The 24,479-nt window shown below is 35.9% G+C and overlaps 2 protein-coding genes across 8 annotated transcripts; one reads left to right on the top strand and one right to left on the bottom strand.

The window, feature by feature from the left end:
* Nucleotides 1-310: 310 nt before the first annotated feature.
* Nucleotides 311-10,506, top strand: LOC104608815 (protein FAR1-RELATED SEQUENCE 5-like). 4 transcript variants are annotated; one of them, XM_088891508.1, is made up of 3 exons: nucleotides 311-516; nucleotides 1,231-1,757; nucleotides 4,541-6,710. In XM_088891508.1, exon 3 carries the CDS (start codon nucleotides 4,629-4,631, stop codon nucleotides 5,589-5,591), a length of 963 nt encoding a protein of 320 aa, XP_088747634.1. In that variant the 5' UTR covers nucleotides 311-516; nucleotides 1,231-1,757; nucleotides 4,541-4,628; the 3' UTR covers nucleotides 5,592-6,710. The 4 variants fall into 4 exon arrangements, with proteins under 4 accessions (XP_088747634.1, XP_088747636.1, XP_088747637.1 ...); XM_088891510.1 differs by lacking the exon at nucleotides 4,541-6,710 and adding an exon at nucleotides 6,717-9,994 and having other exon boundaries at nucleotides 317-516; XM_088891511.1 differs by having other exon boundaries at nucleotides 319-516; nucleotides 4,541-6,703.
* Nucleotides 10,507-12,685: 2,179 nt separating this feature from the next.
* Nucleotides 12,686-23,836, bottom strand: LOC104608816 (protein PATRONUS 2). Of its 4 annotated transcripts, none has more exons than XM_010274900.3 (6): nucleotides 23,594-23,798; nucleotides 22,651-22,681; nucleotides 14,212-14,315; nucleotides 13,860-14,120; nucleotides 13,371-13,414; nucleotides 12,686-13,256 (listed from the first exon to the last, which is right to left on the bottom strand). In XM_010274900.3, exons 3-6 carry the CDS (start codon nucleotides 14,303-14,305, stop codon nucleotides 13,077-13,079), a joined length of 579 nt encoding a protein of 192 aa, XP_010273202.1. In that variant the 5' UTR covers nucleotides 14,306-14,315; nucleotides 22,651-22,681; nucleotides 23,594-23,798; the 3' UTR covers nucleotides 12,686-13,076. The 4 variants fall into 4 exon arrangements, with proteins under 4 accessions (XP_010273202.1, XP_010273199.1, XP_010273198.1 ...); XM_010274897.3 differs by lacking the exon at nucleotides 22,651-22,681 and adding an exon at nucleotides 20,248-20,417 and having other exon boundaries at nucleotides 23,594-23,797; XM_010274896.3 differs by lacking the exon at nucleotides 22,651-22,681 and having other exon boundaries at nucleotides 23,594-23,836.
* Between the last annotated feature and the right edge of the window lie 643 nt (nucleotides 23,837-24,479).

Here is a 24,479-nt window from a genome sequence, read left to right as displayed (position 1 = left end):
TAAGTGTCATATTGTAATATTTATATATAAAATATACAGTATAATATAAAATAACATGTGTATATATATAAATTATACATAAAAATGTGTATGCTTAAATATATGTGGATCAGGCCAGGGCCTAGCCCTAAAATTTGTGGACTTGATGTAGACCCGGGCCAAAGCTGAACACAAAATCCATGCTCAAGCCTAGAATTTTTGGGTCGGGAAAATCAGAACCAGGAAGGAAAAGAAAAGAAAAGAAAAGAAAAAGAAAGTAAAGGAAAAGAAAGAGGAAAAGAAGATAAAGGAAAAGGAAAGAAGGGAGAAAATCCAAACATCCTCCCGGGAAAAGAACCATTCCTTCTACGTGTCACGTATAGCCTTGGTAATTTCTCACCAGTTCACCTGTAGCCTTCGTAATGCACACTCCGTTTCGGCGTTTCCTATTAATCCCAAACCCTAAGAATCTCTTTCTCTGGCTCCATTTGAGGGGAAAAACCAGTCAACAAAGAACCACCAATTAGAAGAAATCAAGTAAGTTTTAGTTATCTTCTCTTCATCTGTTACCGGGAAAAAGCTAACTCGTTTTTGAGATAGGGGGATAAGAAATTTAAAATTTTTAATAACTTCTTAATCCATTTCTGCAATCGATTCCAACTCTTGTATGAAGCAGAATAATACTAATATAGTTCAAGGTACCTAGTGTAAGCGATTGAATATCACATTGGCTTCTGCAGTTTCGCATTTAATCACCTGTCATTCTTCAAGTGTGTTTTTCGAAGCCAAGTGGACTTAAACCATTGCATTTTCGTCTTTTTATATTATTTGGAAACATGGGTTGATCATCTAGTGTCGAGAAATCACCGGAAAGCTAATGGAAGGTACAAAAGGGTTCACTTCTTGAAGTCCCCAAATGGGCTCATTTGAATTTGAAGTGACGTTCCTGTAAAATGATTCCATGTTAGATGATGAACTCATGCATTTCAGTTCAGTGAAAGCCAAAATAAAAATCTTTTAAATTCCTTCTAGCTATGAAAAGCACCCAACTAGTCGATTGCGGGATTTAAAAAAAAATTGATTTCCTGCGCATTCATGTCTGCATCAGTGCACATACCAACTGTTTGATAAAATTTGTTGTTGTTTCGAAATATTTTACATTTTTTTGGGTAACCTCCAGAACATTTAACGTTGAAAGAGTATTATATCTGCTTTTGAAATATAATGGTTGCTATTATATTTTTTTGGTAGTGGACCTTGGATCTCCTATGAGTGACAATGATGAGATGATAGAGAATTCCCTGGGAAGGGATCTTCATGAAGGAGAGATGATAGAGAGCTCCATCATAAGGCATCCTCATGTGGGTGAGGATGGCGAAGTGATAGAAAATCCCGCAGGAACTGGGCCAGTTGCACATGAAAGAGATGAAAATCTGGAACCTTATGAGGGTATGGCATTTGAGTCAGAAGAGACTGCCAAGGCATTCTATGAGGCCTATGCCAGGCGTGTTGGATTTGTCACTCGAGTAAGCACATACTGTCGTTCAAAGATTGATGGGGCTGTTATTTCACGGAGACTTGTATGTAATAAAGAAGGTTTTAAGAAAGGGAAAATTAAGAGGCCACTTGCAGTGACGAGGGAAGGCTGCAAGGCAATGGTCAACCTAAAACGAGAAAAGCCTGGGAAATGGATTATCTCAAAATTTGAGAAGGACCATAATCATCCACTACTAATTTCTTCAAAGGTTCGTCGTGGTTCTCTTCAGAATCGATCTGCGGTGAGTTCTTTTATCTTTGTGTTTTTATTATAGTACTTAATGTAGAAATATGACTTTAGTAAACTCTCTTTTAATCTGTAAAGGCAACCTAGTATTGACACAGAAATAATGGATTCTACTCCAATGCTATATGTACCGAACAAGCTGAAGCTATGAATTTAATGTTTTCTTACCTCAAAGAGAAATTTCAAATTCAGTGGCTGTATTTTTCATTTTTGAAAAGGTAAGGTGTGGTTTGTATTTATATTGCAAAGTGCCTTAAATGTATAAATTCATCAGTGGAGATGGACCATCCCCAGGCCCATGGATTGCTTGCAGTCATCAATTCTAGTCCACTTCCAATGCTGATTCCATTAGACTACACTGGGGGCATGTTGTAACCATGGTTTGCAATTCTGATATTGATGGACATTTCACCATGTAGAGATGGAGAGATCAGGGATATTTCACTAATTTCTCTAAGATATTTGAGAAAATCTAAAAAAGTCAAAAAAAGTTTTCTAGAAACATGGAATTAGTTAATAAACCTTCAAGGAATCATTAGAAGTATAATTGCACATTTAAGACCTAAAAAACCACGACAAAAGACCATATAAATCAAATAGGGGAAAATAAGAGATTTTAATAGGTATATTTCTCAGTCTCCCTTTTCATTTTTTAGCCATATTTTCTCCATTAATTATGTCACTTCCTTTCCATTTTGACTTTTCTCTTTTTTGTTACAACATGTTTTGATTAGATTGAGAATACTCTTTTATAGATATATGCATTTTTCTTTTCTTTTGAATCATAATGACTTAGTAATGATTTGTATCAAAAATAGTAATCCAACTATTCAATCACCAATTCCCTATTTGTTATTTTAAGAAAGACATTTAAAAAAAATATGATGATTTTAATGAAATATACAAAAATTTTCAATGATATTCTGAAATTTTGAACCTTAAAAATATAGTCTATTAATGAAATCTATCGCCAACATATCGGCAAAATATTGGAAAATATTTGAAAAAAAATAAGTTTCCTGAAAATTTTGTATTACCACCTAGCAAAATGGGGATATTTCGGGGAAATTTTGCCAAATATCACCAATATTACAAACCATGGCTGTAACTACTCTGATTGCCCTAGATTCATTCCTTTCATCGACCAATGCTGCAAAATTCATCTTTATACCTTGCAATCTGAAGTTTTCATGAGGAAAACATTGTAGAGCCATTGAATCTGGGCATCTTCTTTTTTTTCTCTATCATGTAAGCAGGTGATGCCTTATCACTAACAATTCATGTTCTTTTATTTTAATGAATTTTTATTTTACTTATCAAAAAATAATCTACTAAAGAAAATTTCTTGGACTTATGACCAAGAAAAAATTAAGAGAAATAAGACCTGGACATGCAATCAGTCCAGGAAGAAGATCTAATTATAATCTTTCCAAAAAATAAAACAATAAAGAAGAAGAATAGAAGAATGAGGAGGAGGAATCTGATATATGACAGATAACATGGTTGGGTGTGAAGAGTAGAAGGTAAAGAAAGAAGAAAGATAGCTGATTAGAAGAGAGAAAGAACCAGCTGATTATGGTGGCACCTCACTCTACTGCCCCTATGTCCAATAAATAGAGAATTACAACTGATTCAAGCAACTTGAACAACTTGAACAGTAAAGTGCTCATAGATGTTAAAAATATAGTTCCATTTGGGTTGTTCATTAAGAAGTTCGTAATGGACCTTCTACATCCACTAGTTCATCCGTCCACTGTAACTGTGCATCTGACCTTCCTCCACTACTTACACCTTTAAATCATTTTATAACAATATTCAGCTCCTTCTTAAGAAGAGTACTTCTTATTTCATGATGACCTGATAGTTTAAGTTCCAGCCCAAATGGACTAATGTTGGCCATTTGAACAGAAAAAAGGACTTTTCACAAGATCAAATGATAATACATTTGTATAGAAAACTACATGATACATTGGCAAACTTTTTCTCTATCTCCTTTCTTCCACACTTTCAAGATTTATTGCTGATGACCTTTTTGCCCTTCGGCACATAGGCATCTATTTTTTATGTGCCCTTTAGCACATAAACATCAGCAGTGTCTAAAGCCTTATGCTTTCTTATAAGATCTTCCAATTTTCATTCATCTTTAAAATTAAAATCCCTTGTATTTGCACTAGCATTAGATTCATACTTCTCTTTTTGTTTCTTCATTCCTTATTTTCTAGCCTTACCTTGAATTTTTCATATACTTAATCTGGATTCTTTTTTGCATGCTTGATTTTTTTTTTTGTGTATATTGGTGGTGTTTCTTCCTAAAATTACCTCACCAAAATTCGCTATTACAGTACTTGCACCTTACATGCAAGTTATTATTTTCATTAACCTTGACACATTATTCCCACATAACATCTCAGGCCTTAGTCATATTTCCTACTAAAAAGTATAATAAGTTGATAGGTTTAAGAGCAAAGTATATTTCTTCTTCAACTGTTCTTCTTCATCCACTGCTGAGAGCGTCCTTCACCGCTGAGAGCACCCACCGCCTTGGCAATGTCTAATAGCTGGCTTTCCAGGGCTCTGTCCTTCACCCAAGGAGGTGGAGAACTGGGCCTCTTGGTTGTGGGGGATACCGGGAAAGATGCACGCAAGACAGTTGGAAGGAAATAAAGCGCTCCTAATATTTCCTACAGAGTTGGAAGTGATCGGAGCTTTGCACTCTGGTAAGTCCTGGTTCAACGGCTCTCACATGGCTCTGTCCAAATGGAGTTCATTTGGTTGCAGTGAAAGGCAAGCTGTTGGTTATGGGCGCTGGTGGGTTAGAGTTTTTGCGGCACCTCTCCATGTATGTTGCCCCTCAGTGTTTAAAGAGATGGGCAATGCTTGCGGCGGTTTTATCGAAGCAGATTCAAACAACCTAAACTGGAGCAAGATCAACTCTCTGCGGATAATGATTTGGAGCAGATCGGTTCAAGACATCCCAAAATTTTTTGTTTTAGACGCCTTGAACAGCAGTTACTTGTTTCATTTAGTGGTGGAAGATTGTGTTTTTGAAGCAGGGGAGTGGTGCTCTGTTTTACCTTGTTTGAACCATAGTGAGTTAAATAGGGGAGCCACTGTCACCCAAGAACAAGCATACCAGGATGCAGGCACAGGTGAAGGCCGGGTTCCTCAACAAGTGACGACGGTGAGTTCTGCCATGTATAAAGAAACCCCCGCTTCTATAGACACCATCGGCTCCAAACGACGATGCAGAAAACGTCATGTGGCGTCACGGTCAAGTATCGCCACGGACTACCTCCAATGGTGGTGCAGGGGCTGTTCCTTCTCCCGCCGGGCGTTCAAACTCTCTACCAGTGGCGAATCTTCAGATCGTTCCACTGTCAATAGCTCCTCCTTCGGCAGCTGCGTTTTTGGCAGGATTTTTAAATTCGAACATGAGCGGCTGTGTTTTGGGAAGAAGACTCTTGTGAATCTGGAAGGTGGGCCTTTGTGTGTGGTCTCGAGCCCACCCAGGGATTCAGGGTCAATTGGCCTACTGTTTTGGAGCTCTTCATGGTATTATGTGGGGGCCCATTCTCTGGGTGCTGGCCCACTCTCACCAACACTACTGGACCCCCCTTGTGTGGAGTCACAAGCTTTGATTCCATTGGGAACCATTTGGCATAGGCTGAAGCCCATTCTAGGGCCAGCTACCAATACGTTCTCTCCTGACTTTCCCTCAAATCAATCTAGCTTGGGGGATGCATCAAGTGTACTCTCTCTCAGTCCGCTCCCAGTGCCTAGTTCAGTTAGTGATGGCGCATGCACGAGGTTAGACCCGACAGTTGAGTAATCGATCCTTAAAGGAGTTGATAACCGTGTTGAGGATACAATGAGCTTTGGGAAGTTGCTGGGGGTGTCTTTTGCCATGGGTCAAGAAGAGCAGGTTCGGGAGTGAATTAAGGCAAGAGAACTCGTTTTGGTCCAGAATTAAAAGTGTGCCAAAACCAAAATGAGTTCTCTTGCCTTAATCCACTCCTGAGCCTGCTCTTCTAATTAATGAAATCTTTTCAGAGTTATTGATAATAAAGAGAACTCGGTTTGGTCCCTACAATCCCTTCAGATGTGGACTGTAGTTCGGTCTCCGAAGACGAGCCTAAATCTGAGAGCTGTGGATCAGAATGGTCTTCTGGCAGCTTGGATTACCTTCCAGGCTGTAGGAAGTTGAAACTTCTCGAGCATTTTTATGACATAAAGGTAGTAAAGCATTCCAGTACGGCAGTATCAGAATTAGGGCTGGAAAGGAGCGTAGCATTAAGGGTAGAGGAAGATCTGTAGCCTTGATGTAATTTTCTTGGGCCTTCCGTCTTCCCCTTGTCGGTGGCTTCACTGTTTTGTCTTCACAGAACTAGTTGAACGGGTTTCTCGGGTCGCCTTACCTATTCATGGGCATTGGCTAGGCTTTATTTGGTTTTAAATGTAGTGTTTGGTCTTGGTGTTATAGGTGTTTTATGCTTGTTGGGTTTGGTTGTTTTGTTCATGGTTTGTTTTGGTTGAGAGAGCTCCCTTGTCTTGAGTGTAGGGGCCCCTCCATATACATCTTGTATACTTTTCTCTTTTTCCTTTTTAATAAAATTACCTTTATCCTCTTCAAAAAAAAGTTGCAATGCTGAAAACTTCTTTTTAAGGATAAAAAAGAAATTTCATCAAAACTGAAAAAAAAGCAGTACATCTCAGGAAGATGGTTGTCTAATTGACAAACCAACTACTAATCAGAAATTACACTGTAAAAGACTCAAAATTACAAGGTTTCAACTCCAGAGTGCTCCAGAAATTCTCTAGCAGATCAGACTTATTTACTTGGTCGAACTTTGGAAGACTAATAGCCCAAGCTGCAATCGAGTTGCTCACTCCTGCTAACAAATATTCAACATTCTTTGCCTTGTCCTCAAAGACCCTTCTTTTTATCTCTTTCCAGATGGACCAGCATACTGCGAATGGAATACAGCTCCACAGGATTTTGGCCTTCTTGCTTCCTCTGATTTTTGGCCACTCGGAGAATGACACTTCTGGGACCAAAGGATGAAAGACATTCTCCCCAAACAGGAAGGAGAAACACTTATACATGAAGTTTGCCACACTACAAGAGAAGAATAAATAGATGGCTATTTCTTCCTCCTGGTTACACATATAGCAATAGTTTGCTAGCTGCAAGCCTCTGGATTTCAAGTGATCATAGGTTAAAATACTGTGCTGCGCCACCAGCCAAGCAAAAGTTTCTACCCTTGTGGGTGCTGGGTTACCCCACACTCCTTTTACCTGGTCTGAACTCTGAATCCCTACCATCTCTCAGTAAAGCCTTGTAGAGGGATTTAACTGAGAATCTTCCTTCTCTGCATTCTTTCCACCATAATCCATCTGCTGTAGCTCTAGAAATGTTTGTCTCTTTTAACTTTTCCAATAACAGAATACACTCTTCCACTTCTTGGTCCAAATTCCTTAATCGAATCTGCTACAATTCCTACTGGTGGAGGAATAAGAGAATTTTGGGAGGACGTGTGGGTGGTTGATAGACACTTGAAAGACCAATCCCAACCCTCCATTCTTTATCATCTTATAAATCCAAACCTGTGGGAGATTTGATCTTTTTCCTGGGAGGGATGGCTTTGTTTCCCTCCCTGCTTTATGTTATATTGTTTCTAAATAAAATTACCTTACCTTTTTTCAAAAAATAAAAAAAATCCAAACCTGTCACTCAACTTCTAAATATGCTACTCAGGGGATCAATTGTGACTTTGTGTCTTTATTGTGTCTAAACTGGATTGTAGGATTTGGAAAACCAGTTCCTTGGGGCTGTACCCATATGCATCTTTTTTTTTTTTTCAGTCCTTTCTTATTCTACTCCTGTTTTTTTTTTTCTCCTGTTCCTCAACGTTTTTTGGTGAAAGAAATTTGGAGTATACTGGTGCCTCCTAAGATAAGAGCTTTCTGTTGGAAGGTGTTTCATGAGAAAACCAACACTTTTGATGTGCTAAAGAAGATTAAACCGGTGCATATCTCCACACTGTTGGAAGGTGTTTTCTTTGTAATGTAAGTGATTAACTATTATTCTACTTACTAATCTCGTACTTGTTTGTTTCTAGTTTTTGGAGATGGTTTCTTTTTCTTTTTGGTTGTAGGTGGGATCTTCCAATGGATGTTATTATCTTGTTTAACCTGACATCTTGGTGCCTCGATGAAGGGGGAAATCTTGTGGAGGTGTGCAATAATGGCAGTGCTTTGGGCCTTGTGGCAAGGAGAAGATGCATTATAAAGTAAGATATTATTGAAAGTATCACAGTCAAAGTGTATGTTGGGCAAGGGCATTGGACATTTTTGCACCATTTTCTATGGATGAACTCTTCAGAGGGTGGTATTCCTCTGACTTCAAGGGTTGTGATTCAGACACAATGGGAACCACCTAGCAATAACTACATAAAACTGAACTTAGATGGCTGCATTGGACCTGGGACTGTCAGGTATTGGTGGAGTGTTTAGGGGGACCAAAATGGTACTATAGTAGCACTATATTTGGGTCTGGTTGGTCAAGGAAACTCTTCAAAAGCAGAACTTTTAGCATTATTATAAGGGTTAAGAATTGGCAAGTTGTTAAATCTAAGAAATATTATGGTTGAATGTGATGCTGTGGTGGTGGTGAGCTGGCTATCTTGGGTTTTCCTGCTTGCACATAGTCCATTCTTTCAATTTTAAGCTAGTAAAGGTTGATGTTAACTGGAAAAATATTGAGGATATGAGGGACATACAAGGTGCTGATCTTGTTTCTCTGATGGATGATGTTTTTAAGGTAAAAACCAAGGATTTGAAATTTGAATAGGGTGGTTGATAATGAAGTACAGGTTGGCAAGAGTCTGTATCTGTTTCATTCTGGGTGGAAAGAAATTTGCCATGAAAATCTTTATGAAACTGAAAAAAGGAAGCACTTTAAAAATTCTAGTAAGACTTTTGTGGATTCCAGTTTTCATTGTGGAAATAATTTTATTGATGATTTGGCTGAGTTAAGAGTCCAGGGCTCCAGGCAATGGTTTTCTTTGGAAATTTTGGGTTATTTTTGAAAGGTAGTCTAGGGAATTGGAGTGTAAAAGAGTTTTGATTAGTTAGATAATGGGTTTGGGGTGTTAGTGTTAAGATTGAACTTTTTGGGCTGATCGTATATTTCTTCTATCCACATTTTGGAAGACGGCATATTTTCAGTGGCTGCCAATTCAGGTTTTCAGAGTAATGATGTTTTGGGGTATGTAGTCCGGTTGACAAAGCCAGTAGACTTCTTGTATACTTTTTCTCCTTTATTATTTTAATAAAAAGATTTCTTGCTCACAAAAAATAATCTTCCTACCACCTGATTCGTGTTATCTTTGAGATGAAAACAGATTCAACAAGTTATGCATGGGCTTTTGGACCACAATGTTCACTTGGACCTATTAAGACTTGAGTCTTCGTTTATCTTCCTCACTCTTCTTTAGCATTTGAGCAAAGCCACAATAGCCTTAAAGCATCATATCGTATTGCTTGGAAGATTTGGTCCATTGAATCTGCAGCTTATCTTTTGATGTATGAAAGTTGTATGTCATTGTGTCATGATAGATCATAGGAGATGCATTTATTTCTTCCCAGAAGTTACTACATGATTGGAAGTTGGTCTTTACATCTTGCAATTTAATCATTAGAGTTCCACAAAAAGGAAAAAGAAAAGGAAGAATTAATTGAAGAAAATAGTGTCATGACTAACTTATTGACCCATTATTAATTTATACATCAAATCTGGTCATAATGACCAAATATGCTGCAACACAACAAAGACATGTCCTCGTCAAACAATTATGGTTGGAAAATGGGAATTAGCCATTATTCACATTTTGGCACATAATACATTATGTGGAAGGTTTATCTGATTGGTTTTATGAATAAAAGAAGGTTTATCTGATTGATCTCTCTAGTAACGCCAGGACTATCAGCAACTCTTGATTGTTCCTATCTCTTTTTTGAAACTTTTAACAAATATCCACTCTTTTATGCTGGTGTTTGGATCGCCAGTGGATATATTGCAGATATGGAATCACCTCTGCTCCCTACAACTGAACTCTTTAGGCTGGTTTTGGATTGAGCTATCCTTTCTTCTTCCCCTTCTTGAGACCTGACATGCTCCAGTTAATGAATCATATGACCAGTCATTCTCATCATGTAGACTAACTCTTATTGTATCTCTCTTGTTATATAGGAGGATGCAAAGAAAATCCGTGAACTATCATACCAGCTTCATCGGGCAAACAAAAAGTGCACAGTATATCGGGAACATCTGGACATGGTTTTGAAAGATATTGAAGAACACACTCACCACTTATCTGAAAAAGTTAAGGACATAGTTCACAGTATACAGAAATTTGAGTCCCAGGAACAACAGCATTTAATTTAGATGATCTTAATGTTACAGATTCAAGTAGCATTTAGTTGAGTGTATTGGCTGTACTATTTACTCAACTCATCAGAGTCGGTAGTTTTTTTTGGATGGGATCAATTTTTTACAGTCTAGGGAAAAATTGCCCTGTTTCCTACATTTCATTTCAAAGTACCTCATATCAGGGGTAGCACGGTAGACAATTCTCAGCAGTTCAATGCTGAGCCCTTTTCCTATGTTGAGGGATACTAAAAATGACGTTGACATTTGGAAGGCATATGCTATATGGTTGTCGTTGGCAAAGTGACATAAAACATGATTTATGACTTGAGATACAAAATATGCATGGTAGGGGAATGTGGTCTTGCTAAATATGGTTTACAGGAACAGGACTCAGATTGGTTTGAGATCCCACAACTTGCCCATTCTCATGTCTAAAGAACTTGGACCACCTTTCGTCATCATAATCCAAGCCTTATCCCAGGCACATGAATTCCGTTTTGGTATTCCATTTTGTTTAATTCCATATTCATTGTTAAATTATGAGTGCTTAAATTATTTATTAATACTTTGATCCATGTCTATTGAACCATTTTAAAAATATTAAAGTAGGGTGGGGGGCTTAAAAAAGCTTTCATACAAAGCAACATTTACTATGGATGTAAATCCCCTTACTTGTGCCACCATGTCCTAGGTCCATAGAAGATCAAGGAGAAAAAGAGAAGTCAATATGAGCTCCCTTTTAAAAAGCCTGTGCCTGTGTATATCTGTGCAGGTCATATGGCCACATCAACTCCATCATAACTTTTCTCAGTTGGTCTTGAGATTCATAGCGGGATTCTACACCCATGTTCTTATGTGGATTATAATCCTAATTAATCAACTGATGAAGGCGTCTTTGGCATCATTTACACGAATTGAATCCATTAACTCTGAATTTATGCGATGAAGTTGAAAGGTGAGGATACCAATACCTCCGAAGGTGTTCAAAATTGGTCTCTGCATCAGAGCTGCCCATGCTGCAAAGCATAGGAGCACCACCGAGTCACCGACGATGATGGAGGCTGGTCATGGAGCCTGTAGAAGAGTGATGCTTTCGCTTGTCTTGTTCCGAAGCAAACACTCTAATCCACTGTTTTCAAAACCGGATCAGACCGGAAAAACCGAGAACCGGTCACCCATTTTCCTCCAAAATAGTTTTTTCTCCCAAAACTGTTGATTTTGGTCAGTAAACCGTTGAACCGGTTGATTAACCGTTCAAACCGTTGAACCGTTCGAACGGTTTTGACCATTTTCTAATTTTTAATTTTTTTTTATTTTTTTGTCAATGGACTGGCCATTCAAGTCGAACGGTCGGATCGTTTGAACCGGTAACCAGACCCTGACCGGTTTGGTCACTGGTTCGTTTTTAAAAACCATGCTCTAATCAGATGGGTGTCTTCCCTAGATAAGTTTAATTATCTGGAAACTCTTGCTTCCACTGAACACCCGTGAACTCACGCTTTATCATATAAAATGTAATCGTTTCTTGTTGTTCACTAATTAAGTTGAAATTCATTTTCTTTCTTGGACATGTAGAACCAACCCCAATCCGCTCCCTTACTATTTACTAATAATCAACTTGTATTCTAGTATGTGAAGAAAAACAGAAATGGGATTTTCTAATATTGGACGTGTTTGGGTCTTCTTCACTCTAAAGGATGGGACGAAAAAGGATGATGAGAAATGAAAATTTATTTTCACAATTTTGCATCCTGCATTTGATTGCTGAGACCAAATGTGTGAGTTCATTTTCTAGTGTTTAGTTGCTAGGAAATTCGAACAAGATACATTTGATTAGTAAATGGATCATAATTCATAAGTAACATCAATCTTGAAAGCAATATTCGAAGTATCGACACGTATCGGCCCGTATTGGCCGATACATATCGTTCTGGAACCCCACCGATACTCAGGAGATGGAAGAGACCTAAACCGGCTCCCCTGAACCGGTTTCAGAAAAAAAAACTAAAAAAAATAATATCGATTCACCCGGTACACCCATACCGGTGTATCGGGCGTATCAATATTTTGAACCTTACTTGAAAGTACTTTGGAAAAGGCTTGGTTTTTAAAAGAATTAAATAACTAAATTCAAGTGATTCAATTAATGAGAAAAGGCTTGGTTTTTACAAGTCCGGTGGAAAACTCCACGTCTCCCCGAAAATGGAGAATTTCAAACTCAAAGACAAACTCACCCCCCACGTTTATGGCTCCGTCACTCTCAAGCATGTATTGTTCTCAATATACAACCTTCCATCTTAGTTCCACTCTTCCAGTTTTGTTATTCCATTCTATTCTGTTTAATTCCATATCCAATGTTAATTTATGAGTGCTAAATTATTTATTAATACATTGATCCACGTCCATTGAGCCATTTTAAAAATATTAAAACGGCAACAAAAGGAACTGCTGTCTATTAGCTTAGACTCATTGCTGTAGAGAAAGAAAAAGTGGGGTGCTCAAAAAAGCCTTCATACAAAGCAACATCTGCATTATGTCCCATCTAGGTATGAAATACAAAAGGTCTCTTTGTATAATTTCCAGGAAATCACAAATAAGAAAAATTGACCGACGACATTTTTACTCACGTTTCTAAATGAACCCTATCAATCTTATCATGATTCTATGGATCTAATGAAGGTTCAAAGATCACAAGTTTGAAATGTAATATTGGCTTCTACTCAAAATGCTAAAGTGCCATGCACGGTTCATGACAAGGCAAAAGAGATTGTTAAGTTAGTATCTGCAGTTGCTGGGGCTTAAATTTGAAGTGATAGCTGAGCTCATAGCCATTCATGACTGAGAGACCACTATGGCATGCCAAGCAGAAATTCTTAGAGCAACCTACGAACCAATACTGATATCATCATCTGGCTTTAGTCTAAATTCGACTGGCTCAAAATGCAAAGGGGAGGAAGGAGTGTTCCATTGAATTGGAGAATCCAACCAGACAGGTAATGCAGGCACTGGCAGTTCTGGCTCCAGCTCCAATTCCAGTAACCAAGGAGGACTCTTCAACATAGTCTGCAACAAAAAACAAAGTATATTACTTAGCATGGAGATTAAATATAAAAGTAGAGAATGTTGAAAGAAAGACCAAAAATAAAAATTTGCAGAATCCGTTCAAGGATACTAAACCTCTGCTTGTTTAGGTTTCATGGATATGGCAGGAGAAATTAAATCTGCAAGTGAATAGCTTACACAGTCAAGAGAAATGTGGAAACACCAAAATATATGCTATTCTAACAAGAGAAATGCTAGTAATCAAGTTTATGCAACTCTTAGTCATCTTCACCCCAGAGATAAGGTGGGACCCATGAAAAAACATGTCCAACATTGTCATGTCAACTCCCCCCAATCATGGTTGGAAAGCATCAAACGCGTATCATACTGCATTGTATGATACATATCAGCTTTCAGGGTTAAATAATAATACTAGGTGTGCATTAACGGTGATAAGATGGGCACTGATCAAAACTAAAAAAACAAAGAGAAATGATTGTTTTAGACACTTCAGTGCATCAATACTTTGAACCATGCTCCTGATCTTCACCCTACTAACAACAGTTGCACAAACTCATTTACTAGCACTCCATAAATACTAATGTGTCAGAGTCATGTAATGACCATGATCTAAAAGAAATGCGTCCAAAAAATAATGGTCCATTGCTGCTTCTTGCTTCTCTGTGCATTTTCTGTGGTCATGTAGAAATGCTTCCTCGGCTATATTGAACTCAACCTTTGGATGATTCTTCTTCTTTGATGATGTCTCCTTTTGAGGACATGATATGTTGGTAATGTCGCCAAGAGCTTTCCGGTTGCCAAAGCCCCCTTTGCCTTTCTTGATAGTTACTTTAGAACTTATGTTCCTCCCATCAACAGCAGGCCCTAGAAAAGAAATTTTCAATCTGGCTATGGATAACCAAATTCATCATGTTGACAACATAAAATGCAACCAATAATGAACATGCTGTAATACCTTTATGGAAAATGCCCAGATTTTCATCTTGAAGGATCAACTGCCTTTGAGCCCGTGTGCTTGCCATCACTAATGATTTCACTTTTATTGTCATTCAACAGATTCTGCAGCATGTTATCAATACAAGGATAAATTACCAATAACTATGAAGGAGCTTAGTTTCCCTTGGAAAGGTTTGAGACTGATTGTTGTCTTTTGGTGATGAAAGAGTAAAACTTCAGTGAAGATGAAAATGGAATCTCTATGTTAACTGAAAATTTTCCTCAGTTTAGCATATTATGCATGACATGATTCATAGATTAAGAACCACTTATCAACACTTCCAATACAGACTAAACTTAGATAAATAAGGTCACACTCACACACCAAATCATGCAAACAGGAACACACACAGAAGAATGGTGAAAAAGGATTCATGTAGCCAATTCTATATAGTTGGGACAAAGATCTCTTGAGTTCAGTTGAGATGAGTAATATATAGTTGGCAAGAATTCTGGATTGAAAAATGATCCCTAGAACACAACATGACATTCTTATAAATCTCCAAAAGCATTCTGGATTGAACAGCTAGAGATCACCAAACTTGAGTAATATAACATAAAACTTAAGATTTTTCTTTACAGAATTTATGGCTGTTCTCTACCTTTGTCTAAAGGGCAAGTTTAAAATCATCCCTAGAGAGAATCTTGTATCTTGCATCCCTCCAAATGATTCTTCATGTCACTTCTTCCCCACTGGTCTCTACGTGGACAAGTTTAATACTAGGCTTCTGACAAGTGTTTTGCTACCTCTTATCCATCCAAATAGACTTTTAAATAAGAAATTCTTAGTAGCAAAATCTATGACACTCTATCATTGCAATACTATACTATGCTATGAGATTTATCATCTCTTCCATATTAATCATCTGTTCCTTCCCCACCTAACCCATCTACCTTTCCAGAAAGGAAACAGGTTCTTCCTTGATACATCAGAGTCTTGAGTCTGACATGTCTAAGGAGTTCACTGTAACTCATGAGTCTACATCTCTTACAGCCTTAACAGGATTTGAATTTAACAGACTCCAGAGAGAAATGCCCAAGAGGACTTGACTAAACTCACTTCACTCAAACACTAAAACTACAGAGACAAATAGAGAGCAGTAACTTGCACTCGTTACATCATGAGACAAATTCCACATTCCCACTTTGATTCCCTTCACAAAATTTTAGAGCACCAAGGAGTCACATTCAACCAGCCTTTTCTCATTCATGCATCTAAAACAATCTAGGCTACAGTAGGAAGGGAAAAGGCAAAAAGCTTCATAATTTGTAAGACCAACTAGGACCAGAATAAGCCACAAGACTCTCTTACAACAATATGTCCTACACCCTAGATGAACCTGAATTTCCAACAGAACATCCATAAAAAGGTTTCCACTTTGTCTAGATCAAGAATGGCCCTTACAACTAGCTGAAACACCAAAGATTTATACCATCAGGAACAAGTAATCTGGACTATTAGTTGCATACAAGAAAGTCTTGACTTTTTCAAGAGTCATCTTCTTCAAAATCTTTTGTCCATATTTGTACAAACGATCATACTCTTTGTTTTCGCCTTCTCCTTTCCTCTTTCAACATGTTGTTCTTTGTTATCACATAGATAATGACCCTAAAAACATTAAAATAGCAACAAACTATAAAAGGATATTTCACATAAATATCATGCAAGTCAATAATAAACTAATCAATCTTTTTTCTTGGAAAGAAAAGAAATTTTTATTACAAAAGGAAAAATAAAAAATAAGCTTTACATCCTTGGGTATCTATTTCCCTTAGCATAGTAGCAACATTATGCAAAAAATCAACTAGATCACTAAAGGATTTTCCTTCTACACCATAATCCCCTACAAGACTGTACAATATAACAAGCCAGCTACAAAACTAGCTACCCTTTGTACAAATTCAAATTCAATTGACACAAAAAGGCTAAGTATAAATCTAGCTTCATGTCCAAGAGACAAAGGTCCTTGGCATCAATTATGGGGATTCTCATTCTCAGAATCCTTTCAGAAAAGAATGGATTCTAAGAATTTTCATCCAAAAAATTGCCAAATGTTTCTGGCACAGTCATATGTTCGGCAGCAACCAATTCTTGGAATGAATTCTCTAGATGACTCAAGCTACATTGTTACTCTATTACGTTTAAATCATTGTCCAATACATATTCACTGTTCAGTGTTCACACATACATGTCCAAGGGTCCCTTTGATGCTCGTAATTGTCTCCATACACAACTCAGTCCAATATGACATCTCTGGAAGCGCGAATACAATTGGACCAATGAAAAGCTTTCATCATGTTTCAACATATTCAACAGTATGGCGTGATTTCTTCTAGAAGATAGGTTTCTAAGGCTGTTGTCCAACCTCAAACTAGGAGTTGAAGGAGATAACGACCCTCTTATCCAAGGTTGAACTTACAAAACTGAGAATTGAAGGAGATAGTAGCTCTCTTATCCAATCTCCAAGGCTGCTGCCCAACATTGGGTGTGCCAGAGAAAAGGATCTGGAAGTGGAAAATTGATGCTTCTCTTCTCTATTTTTTTCACAAGACAGTCTTAAAAACAAACGAAACCAATAGTAGTTAATTATAATAAACACCACTTGAACTCTCCATCACCATAAACACCAAAGATCTCCAACAACAAGGCCAAGAAAGTTGAGCTAAACATATTTAATACTAGAACCTTTTCTGAATCCAAACATTAAATACCCAAAATTGACTTGATGAGCTGTTAGTTACCAGGGCCTAATTTTTTAAGATGTTCAAGATTCTTTGCTTATTGGCAATTTGATAAACATGAAAGATCCATGCTTTTCAATTAGTGTGCAATACAATAATTAGAAGATTTTATAATGGTTCTCTTAACAATTTAATAGCAAGTTCAATGAACATATAATAAACTTAACTGTCAATACATATCAATAAGAGCATATATCAATGAACATATAATAAACTTTTTGGATTGGACTAAAGACCCCAACTTATATATCAATACAACTTCAATATATATCAATAAGAGCATTCACAACTAAAACATCTTTAATATATCCAACGATTTCATATCAGAGCATGTAATAAATTTAACTGCTAAATTGAAAATTCATTCGAGTTGTTCACTTGGTTAATTGGTCAAGGTTTGATTAACCATTTTGTTATTATTAAAATTTGAAATCATAAAAGACTTACAGGTATGTATTGCAATACCCTAATGGCCTACCAACTACATATCAAATTTCATTGGAAGTCTCTAATTTAAGGTTGTGTTTGGTTTGTGGGAAGATTTTGGTGGGATGGGAAAGGATAGGATGGGTGGAAATTTTTCATATCCCATTGTTTGGTTGCAAAAGAGAAAACAGTGGAAAAATCAACCCTAATAATAATTTAATTAATTATTTATTAATTAAGTCATAAGTATTAATAAAATAAAATATTAATAATAAAACTTAAAATATTTATTAATGTTACAATTAATATAAAATTAATAACTAAATATAAAATTTAATTCATAAAAATATTATTAATTAAATAAGTATGAACAACAAAATATTTAATAATTATTTTATAATTAATAATTTCATTAAAATCAATTATCATAAATAACTTATCAATGAAAACTAATTTAATAATTTATGAATAATAATTAAGTCATGGTTATTAATAAAATATAATATTAATAGTAACTTATAAACTAATAAAATGTAAAATATTAATTAATAATAACTAACTAATTATGGATGTTAAATAATTAATATCTAATTAATAATGAAATACTAAATGATAAAAAAGTATTATTCACTAATTAATAATTAATTAATTATGTAAATAATGAATAAAGAAAAAGTATTTTATTATTAATCTAATTAGTGATTCAATAAAAACAATTAAATAATTAAAAATAATATTACAAATTAAGTCATAGTAAAAATTAATAAAATAAATTTTACAATATTAATTCTTAATGAAAAATTAATTAGATAATTATCAATATTAATTAATTAAAAATATTTATAATTAATAATAGTAAAATAAAAAAATGATAAAAACATTACAAATTAATCAATTAATAATTATTACTAGGGTTGATTCTCCTACTACTTTCCCTTTTGCAACCAAACAATGGAACACGAAAAATTTCCACCTATTTTCACTTACACATGATCCATTTCATCCTTCCCCATCCCACAAAAATCTTCCCATAAATCAGACACAGTCTTAAGTCAAAGACTTCCAATGAAATTTGATCTGTAGTTGGTAGGTCATTAAGGTATTGCAATACATACCTATAGGTCTTTCATGATTTCAAATGTTAATAATAACAAGATGGTTAGTCAAACCTTGACCAGATAACCAAGTGAACAACTCAAATGAATTTGCAATTAGGAAGTTAAGTTTATTATATGCTCTGTTATAAAATAGATTGATATATTGAAGATGTTTTAGTTGTGAATTATTGAAGTTGTGGTGATGTAAGTTGGGTCGCTAATACAATCCAAAATTTTTATTATATGTTCATTGATATGCTCTTATTGATATGTATTGGCAGTTAAGTTTATTATATGTTCATTGAACTTGCTATTAAATTGTTAAGAGAACTATTATAAAATCTTTCAATTATTGAATTCTACACTAATTAAAAGCATGGATCTGTCATACTTATCAAATTCCCAATAAGTAAATATTCTTGAACATCTTAAAAAATTAGGCCCTTGTAGCTAGTAGCTCATCAAGTCAATTTTTGGGTATTTATTGTTTGAATTCAGCAAAGGTTCTAGTATTAAATATGTTTGGCTCAACTTTCTTGGCCTTGTTAGAGTTCTTTGGTGTTTAAGGTGGTGGAAAGTTCATTTCAAGTGGGGTTCATTATCACTAACAATTACGACTTCAATAGTTTCCATTTATTTTTAAGACTGTGTTGTGAAAAAGTAGAGAAGAGAAGCATCAATTTTCCACTTCCAAATCCTTTGGTCTAGCACACCCAAGGTTGGGCAGCAGCCTTGGAGATTGGATAAGAGATTTGTTATCTCCTTCAACTTCCGATCTTGTAAGTTCAACCTTCGATAAAAGGGTTGTTATCTCCTTCAACTCCCAGTCCAAGATTAGGCAGTAGCCTTAGTAACCTAGAGACAATCCTCTAGAAGAAATCACACCCAGGGTCTATTGAATATGTTGAAACATGATAAAAGTTTTTCATTGGTCCAATTGTGTTGGTGCTTCCAAAGATGTCATATCAGACTAAGTTGTGTATATAGACAATTACTAATTGCCACTATATATGTAGTGAGCATCAAAGGATTACACATTGATAAACTTCTAGAGTTGTTTTATTTTTTTTTCAATGTCAATATCCTATCAGCTACGTGAATCCTATGCTGCCATTCCATTTTGTTCAATGCAATATCCATTGATAAATTATGGGCCCTTAAATGATTTCTCACAACTTCAACCCATGTCTTCATCCCTAGCTCTTCTAGCCCCAAGAACTTGTAACAAATCACTTCTTCTTACTGATTCTGTAGATGGTCTTCTTTGCACATAATAAACCTTCTTATTCTACTTTCCTGCATTTTATTACCTATTGAAACTAATCCTAGATTCATTCAGAAAAGCTCATTTCGAACCTTATATTTTCTAGTTTTCCCACTTATCCATATCAATGTTTACATTCCCACCACACTCATTTTTGTACATGTTGTCTTGATTTGCCAACGTTGCTCCATACAACACTGCTCATTTTACAAATTTTTTCTTTTAATCAATGCGGTACTCTCCTATCACATTTGTATATGCACCCCTCTATCTTGTCCATCCTGCTCTCATATTTGTATATGATAAGTTTGAAACTTATATAAGTGACTATGCAATATATGCTAAGTTACATTTTGAATGGACCCAAGCCCAAGGCAATGTAATGTAAACTGTAAAATCTTCAGTTTGGGTACCCAAGCTGCACCCCTAGTATCCCTACCATACCAAGTTCAAACAGAATACTTACTAGATACAACACAATATATTGCATGATCACTTATATATCACTCCGGATCCAGTGCATCTGAATAAATGATTTTTCTTCAAGTCCAGTTCAAATGCTGTCATGTCAAAAGTGATTAACCAGCAACCATCTCTTCTCCTATGCTTCTTGTTTCTCTTCCCTATGTACTTCCACTGTTAAAAGCAGAAAGCATCAAATAAAGTCAGATAACCAGTTCTCAATCTTTTTAGAACCTTTAAATTCCCCACTATATTATCGATCAAAAAAAAATTGCCCACTATATATTCTCCAAAACACCACACCATCATCTATTTCAATGAGTGTATAGACTTCTAGTCAGGAGCCATCCTAGCTGAAACCAACTCCTTCAAGCTTCCTAGGTAAGGAGACAACAGAGGAGAAATCAGGAGATGTTGTCACCTGGAAGAGATATACACATTAAGGACAAGAAAGCACAAGCATTGCAGAGGAGAAAGTGAGAAACTAGAGGAGACCAATGAGATTTGTGACATGGAATAGAAAAACAGAGAAGAAACTTTTGTGCTAGCTCCCACCTTGTTGAAGTACTCTCCCCATTCCCACATTCTGTTCAAAATGACTGTATTGAAACCTTTGCTACGAAAACCAGAATGGTGAATATGGAGAATGAACCAGAATGAACCAAAGATAATGACAAATGGTGAAGGTATGGACAATTAAAAAAAGTTGTAAACAACAATGAAAGAAAAGATCGTACGTAAATGTCTGCACTATGTAGGAGAAATGAGTCTCCTTTTACTGAAATCCTACATGAACTCATGTGGCTTAATTCTGAAATTTGACTTTTGTGATTGCTGAACTTCCATTAATGAACTTTTTCCATGGCTTCTGTTGATGATGCTGTATTTGTGTGGTAATGGAATTTAAAATTCTTCAAGAGTTATTGGTTTGGTGTGGACTTGCCATTCATTGGCTCTATATTGGGTATTGTTTCCAAAAGAGGGTAGCGAAGGTTTTACATTTCAGATTTCAGTTCAGTCCCATCTTAAAGCCACCAAGATCCAATAAAAGTATACGGGAAAAGAAAAAAAAAAAAAGATATTTAGCAGATCCCACTATCTAAATTCCACTCAAGTGGTGGGATGTGTATATATATTCTCTGTTTAGTTGTATCTCTCTTTGGGATGGTTGTATGTATATATATTCTCTGTTTCATAATAAATTTTTTCTAAAGTTAGCTATCAAAAAAAGAAAAAAAAAATGACAATACTATTTCAATGGGCTCCAAGGGATGCAAATGGACTGGCTAATTCTTTACCTAAGCAAGGGGTAAATAAGGGGCAATTCTACTGGGCTCAGTTTGTAATTGCTGTTTTCTAGGGGGTTTTTTACCCCTTTTCTTGGATCCTTATTGTACATATTTCTTTATATTAATGAAATGAATTGAGGTTACCTATCAAAAACAAAATCCAATAGAAAGAACTAAATTATTAGGCAAGTCAATACTAAGAAACTCTTGTATAAAAGTTATAACCTCAAGAAAACAACTAACGACCATGATTTTAAGTTTGGAAGTACAAAAGAAATCTTGATGCCAGAACCTAAATCCTAGCTACATCAAATCACACTACATTAAATAGAGATTTCAGTAGAAATCAATTGCAAAGAAGAAAAGATGAAGAGCAGAGGAAGACTGATATGCTTCGTATCATATGATCAAATCAGATTCTCTCTGAGTAAGATGTTGCAATTGGAGAAATTGTTTAAATGATATAAAGATAGTACTTTTTTATGTTAGCGAGGGTGGACCTTGGTGCAATGGTTAGGCTGCTCCATTGCGACTTGGGTGACCAGGGTCCAAATCTTGGAAACAGACTCATGCACTGAGCTGCCCTTTTAGTATTTTTTTTTTATGATAATAGTAATCATATAGCCACTTCACAGTCATCGTCACTAGCTGCAACATTGGATGGAATATTGAATCATCAAATAATAAAAGTCCTCCTGAAGGTAAAAACACACACACTGACAAAAAACAAAAAAATAAAAATAAAACAAAACAAAACAAAACAAAACAAAGCAAAACAAAGGAAGAGAAGCCCAAGAGTGGCAACAATTGGGAGCAGCATAAGGAGTCAACACTTCCCATTTCCCATTACATTTTCCTCCCATACTAAAAACGTTTGTAAAAAAAACCACAGAACTCGAAATAATACCCACCATCCCAAGGTACAAGGGCATCCTCCTAAACAGCTATATCAAATTGCATTGCCAATCACCAAAGCAAACAAAAACAGCCATAGGAGGTTCAATAAACATTCTCCATAACAAATAATCCACATATAAGCCCTTGAAATTGAAGATGATTTTCTTAAGCATGTACTATCCTCGAGGTCATCTGCACTAGAAACATATGGCTGACTGTACCTCATCAATCCACGATCCAATAGCGTCCACCCTAACATTTTCAAACACACACACACAAAACAAATAGAACAATCAACAAAATTTTCCAATTTCTAAACCCACTTTGGCAATTCAATTCTCTATAAATCCTTAGTTATAAGTCATTCCTTACCAGCTACTCCTAAACACTATCAAAGCATTGGTTATATCTCAACTCAGAGTCTCAGACAAAAGGAACCAACTACAAAATAAATCTCAAAACCAATAACATCACTGGAAATGAACATCGGTTTCACAAATACAAGCCTCAAATTGTTATTTTCAACCTTTTCTCTAACCCAAATTAGAAATTACAAAATCCTCTGTCTACTCGTCACTTGTCAGAAAGAAAAACCCCATCAAGACCAATGAGATCTCTGCATCTTCAAAACCCAATATCTAATATTAATTTTCTTAGAGAATTTCATACGTTATGGTGAGACTAAATGTCCGAATCTGAAACCCAAACAGAAATTTAACTCAACGAGGGCGCCCCGCTAGTTGTTAAGCCTCTGCAACAATGTCTTCGCTCGCTTGAAATCTACTTTGAAATTGAAACTCTCTTGTAAATCCATATAGGTGTTTCCTCCAGATCTTAGATTCCCATCTCCAAACCCAAGAAATCTTTACGATGACCACAGAAAACTCAAAAACCAACAAGATTTGATGAATAAAGAAGAAAAAAAAAAGGAAAGGCGAAGACAACTAAGTTTTTTGGTTCTGTGCCTCTGCTTCGACTAGTGCCGCAACCAAAACCAAAAACCCTAAATTTGTTCGAGGTTGGAGACACAGAAGAAACTTTAATGCAAGAACGAAAATATAACTTTTATTAGGCTATACTAACTTAGATGTTTTCACCAAAATTAACCAGAACTACAAAAATAATAATCATGAATAACAAAAAAGAAAAAAGAAAAGGACTAACAGGTTTTCAGATTATCAAGTTGAATACTCTCTTCGGGTTGAACAAGCCTTCAGCACCAAAAAATCGACTCACGGAGGTAGCAACAGAGACTGAAGTGACAGTAAAAGCCGAGAAGAGAGAGAGAGAGAGAGATATTATTGTAGGAATGGAAATGGTAATTGGGTTTTGAATTTTATTGGGAGATATATTTCTCTCCGATTCGGTTCCAACATCTAACTAACGGTAGTCTCTATGATTACGTCAGCACTACTCTTAATTAACTATTATGCTTGCGAGTTAAATGAATTAGATCCAATTTTTATAGGCCGGGCCGAGGCTGGCTTAGCATCTATACGACTATACTTACGGGCTCTGGCCCGGGCCCAGCCCCATACGGGTTGGGTTTCAATCCTTTGTTTTTTTAGCGAAGGATTTCAATCTTATGACATTAAACATCATGGTTTCTAAAATCGGACTGGACCACACAACCCAACCAGAAAAACCGAGAATGATCACTTGATCGGTTTTGTTTTACTTAAAAATCGCTTTTTTGCCAATAACCAAGGATCAAAGTATCGGTATCGAGTATCGTACCGAATACGTTAAATATGGATACAGATACGCATTAGAAATGCATGGATACGAACGAAAGATATAGAAATGCTTGGATACGCTAGTGAAATGCATACAAATTACATAAATACATAAATAATACTAAACCAAAAGCTGAATTATCTATGAATAAGATATAAAGACATGAGAAATGCATACTTCAATAGGTTATATGAAGAGAAATATAACAATAAACAATACTAGGACTCTAAAACATTCAAACATTGTACAATAATTATCATTCTTTTAATTTTATAATTATAATTTTCAATTTTTATTAATTTTTCGAAATATT

The sequence above is a fragment of the Nelumbo nucifera genome, chromosome 7 (genome assembly GCF_055504915.1).
Source record: "Nelumbo nucifera cultivar China Antique chromosome 7, China Antique-T2T, whole genome shotgun sequence".
NCBI lineage: Eukaryota > Viridiplantae > Streptophyta > Magnoliopsida > Proteales > Nelumbonaceae > Nelumbo > Nelumbo nucifera.
The sequence above is the reverse complement of the archived record's forward strand: the minus strand, read 5'-3'. Positions and strand labels throughout refer to the sequence as shown.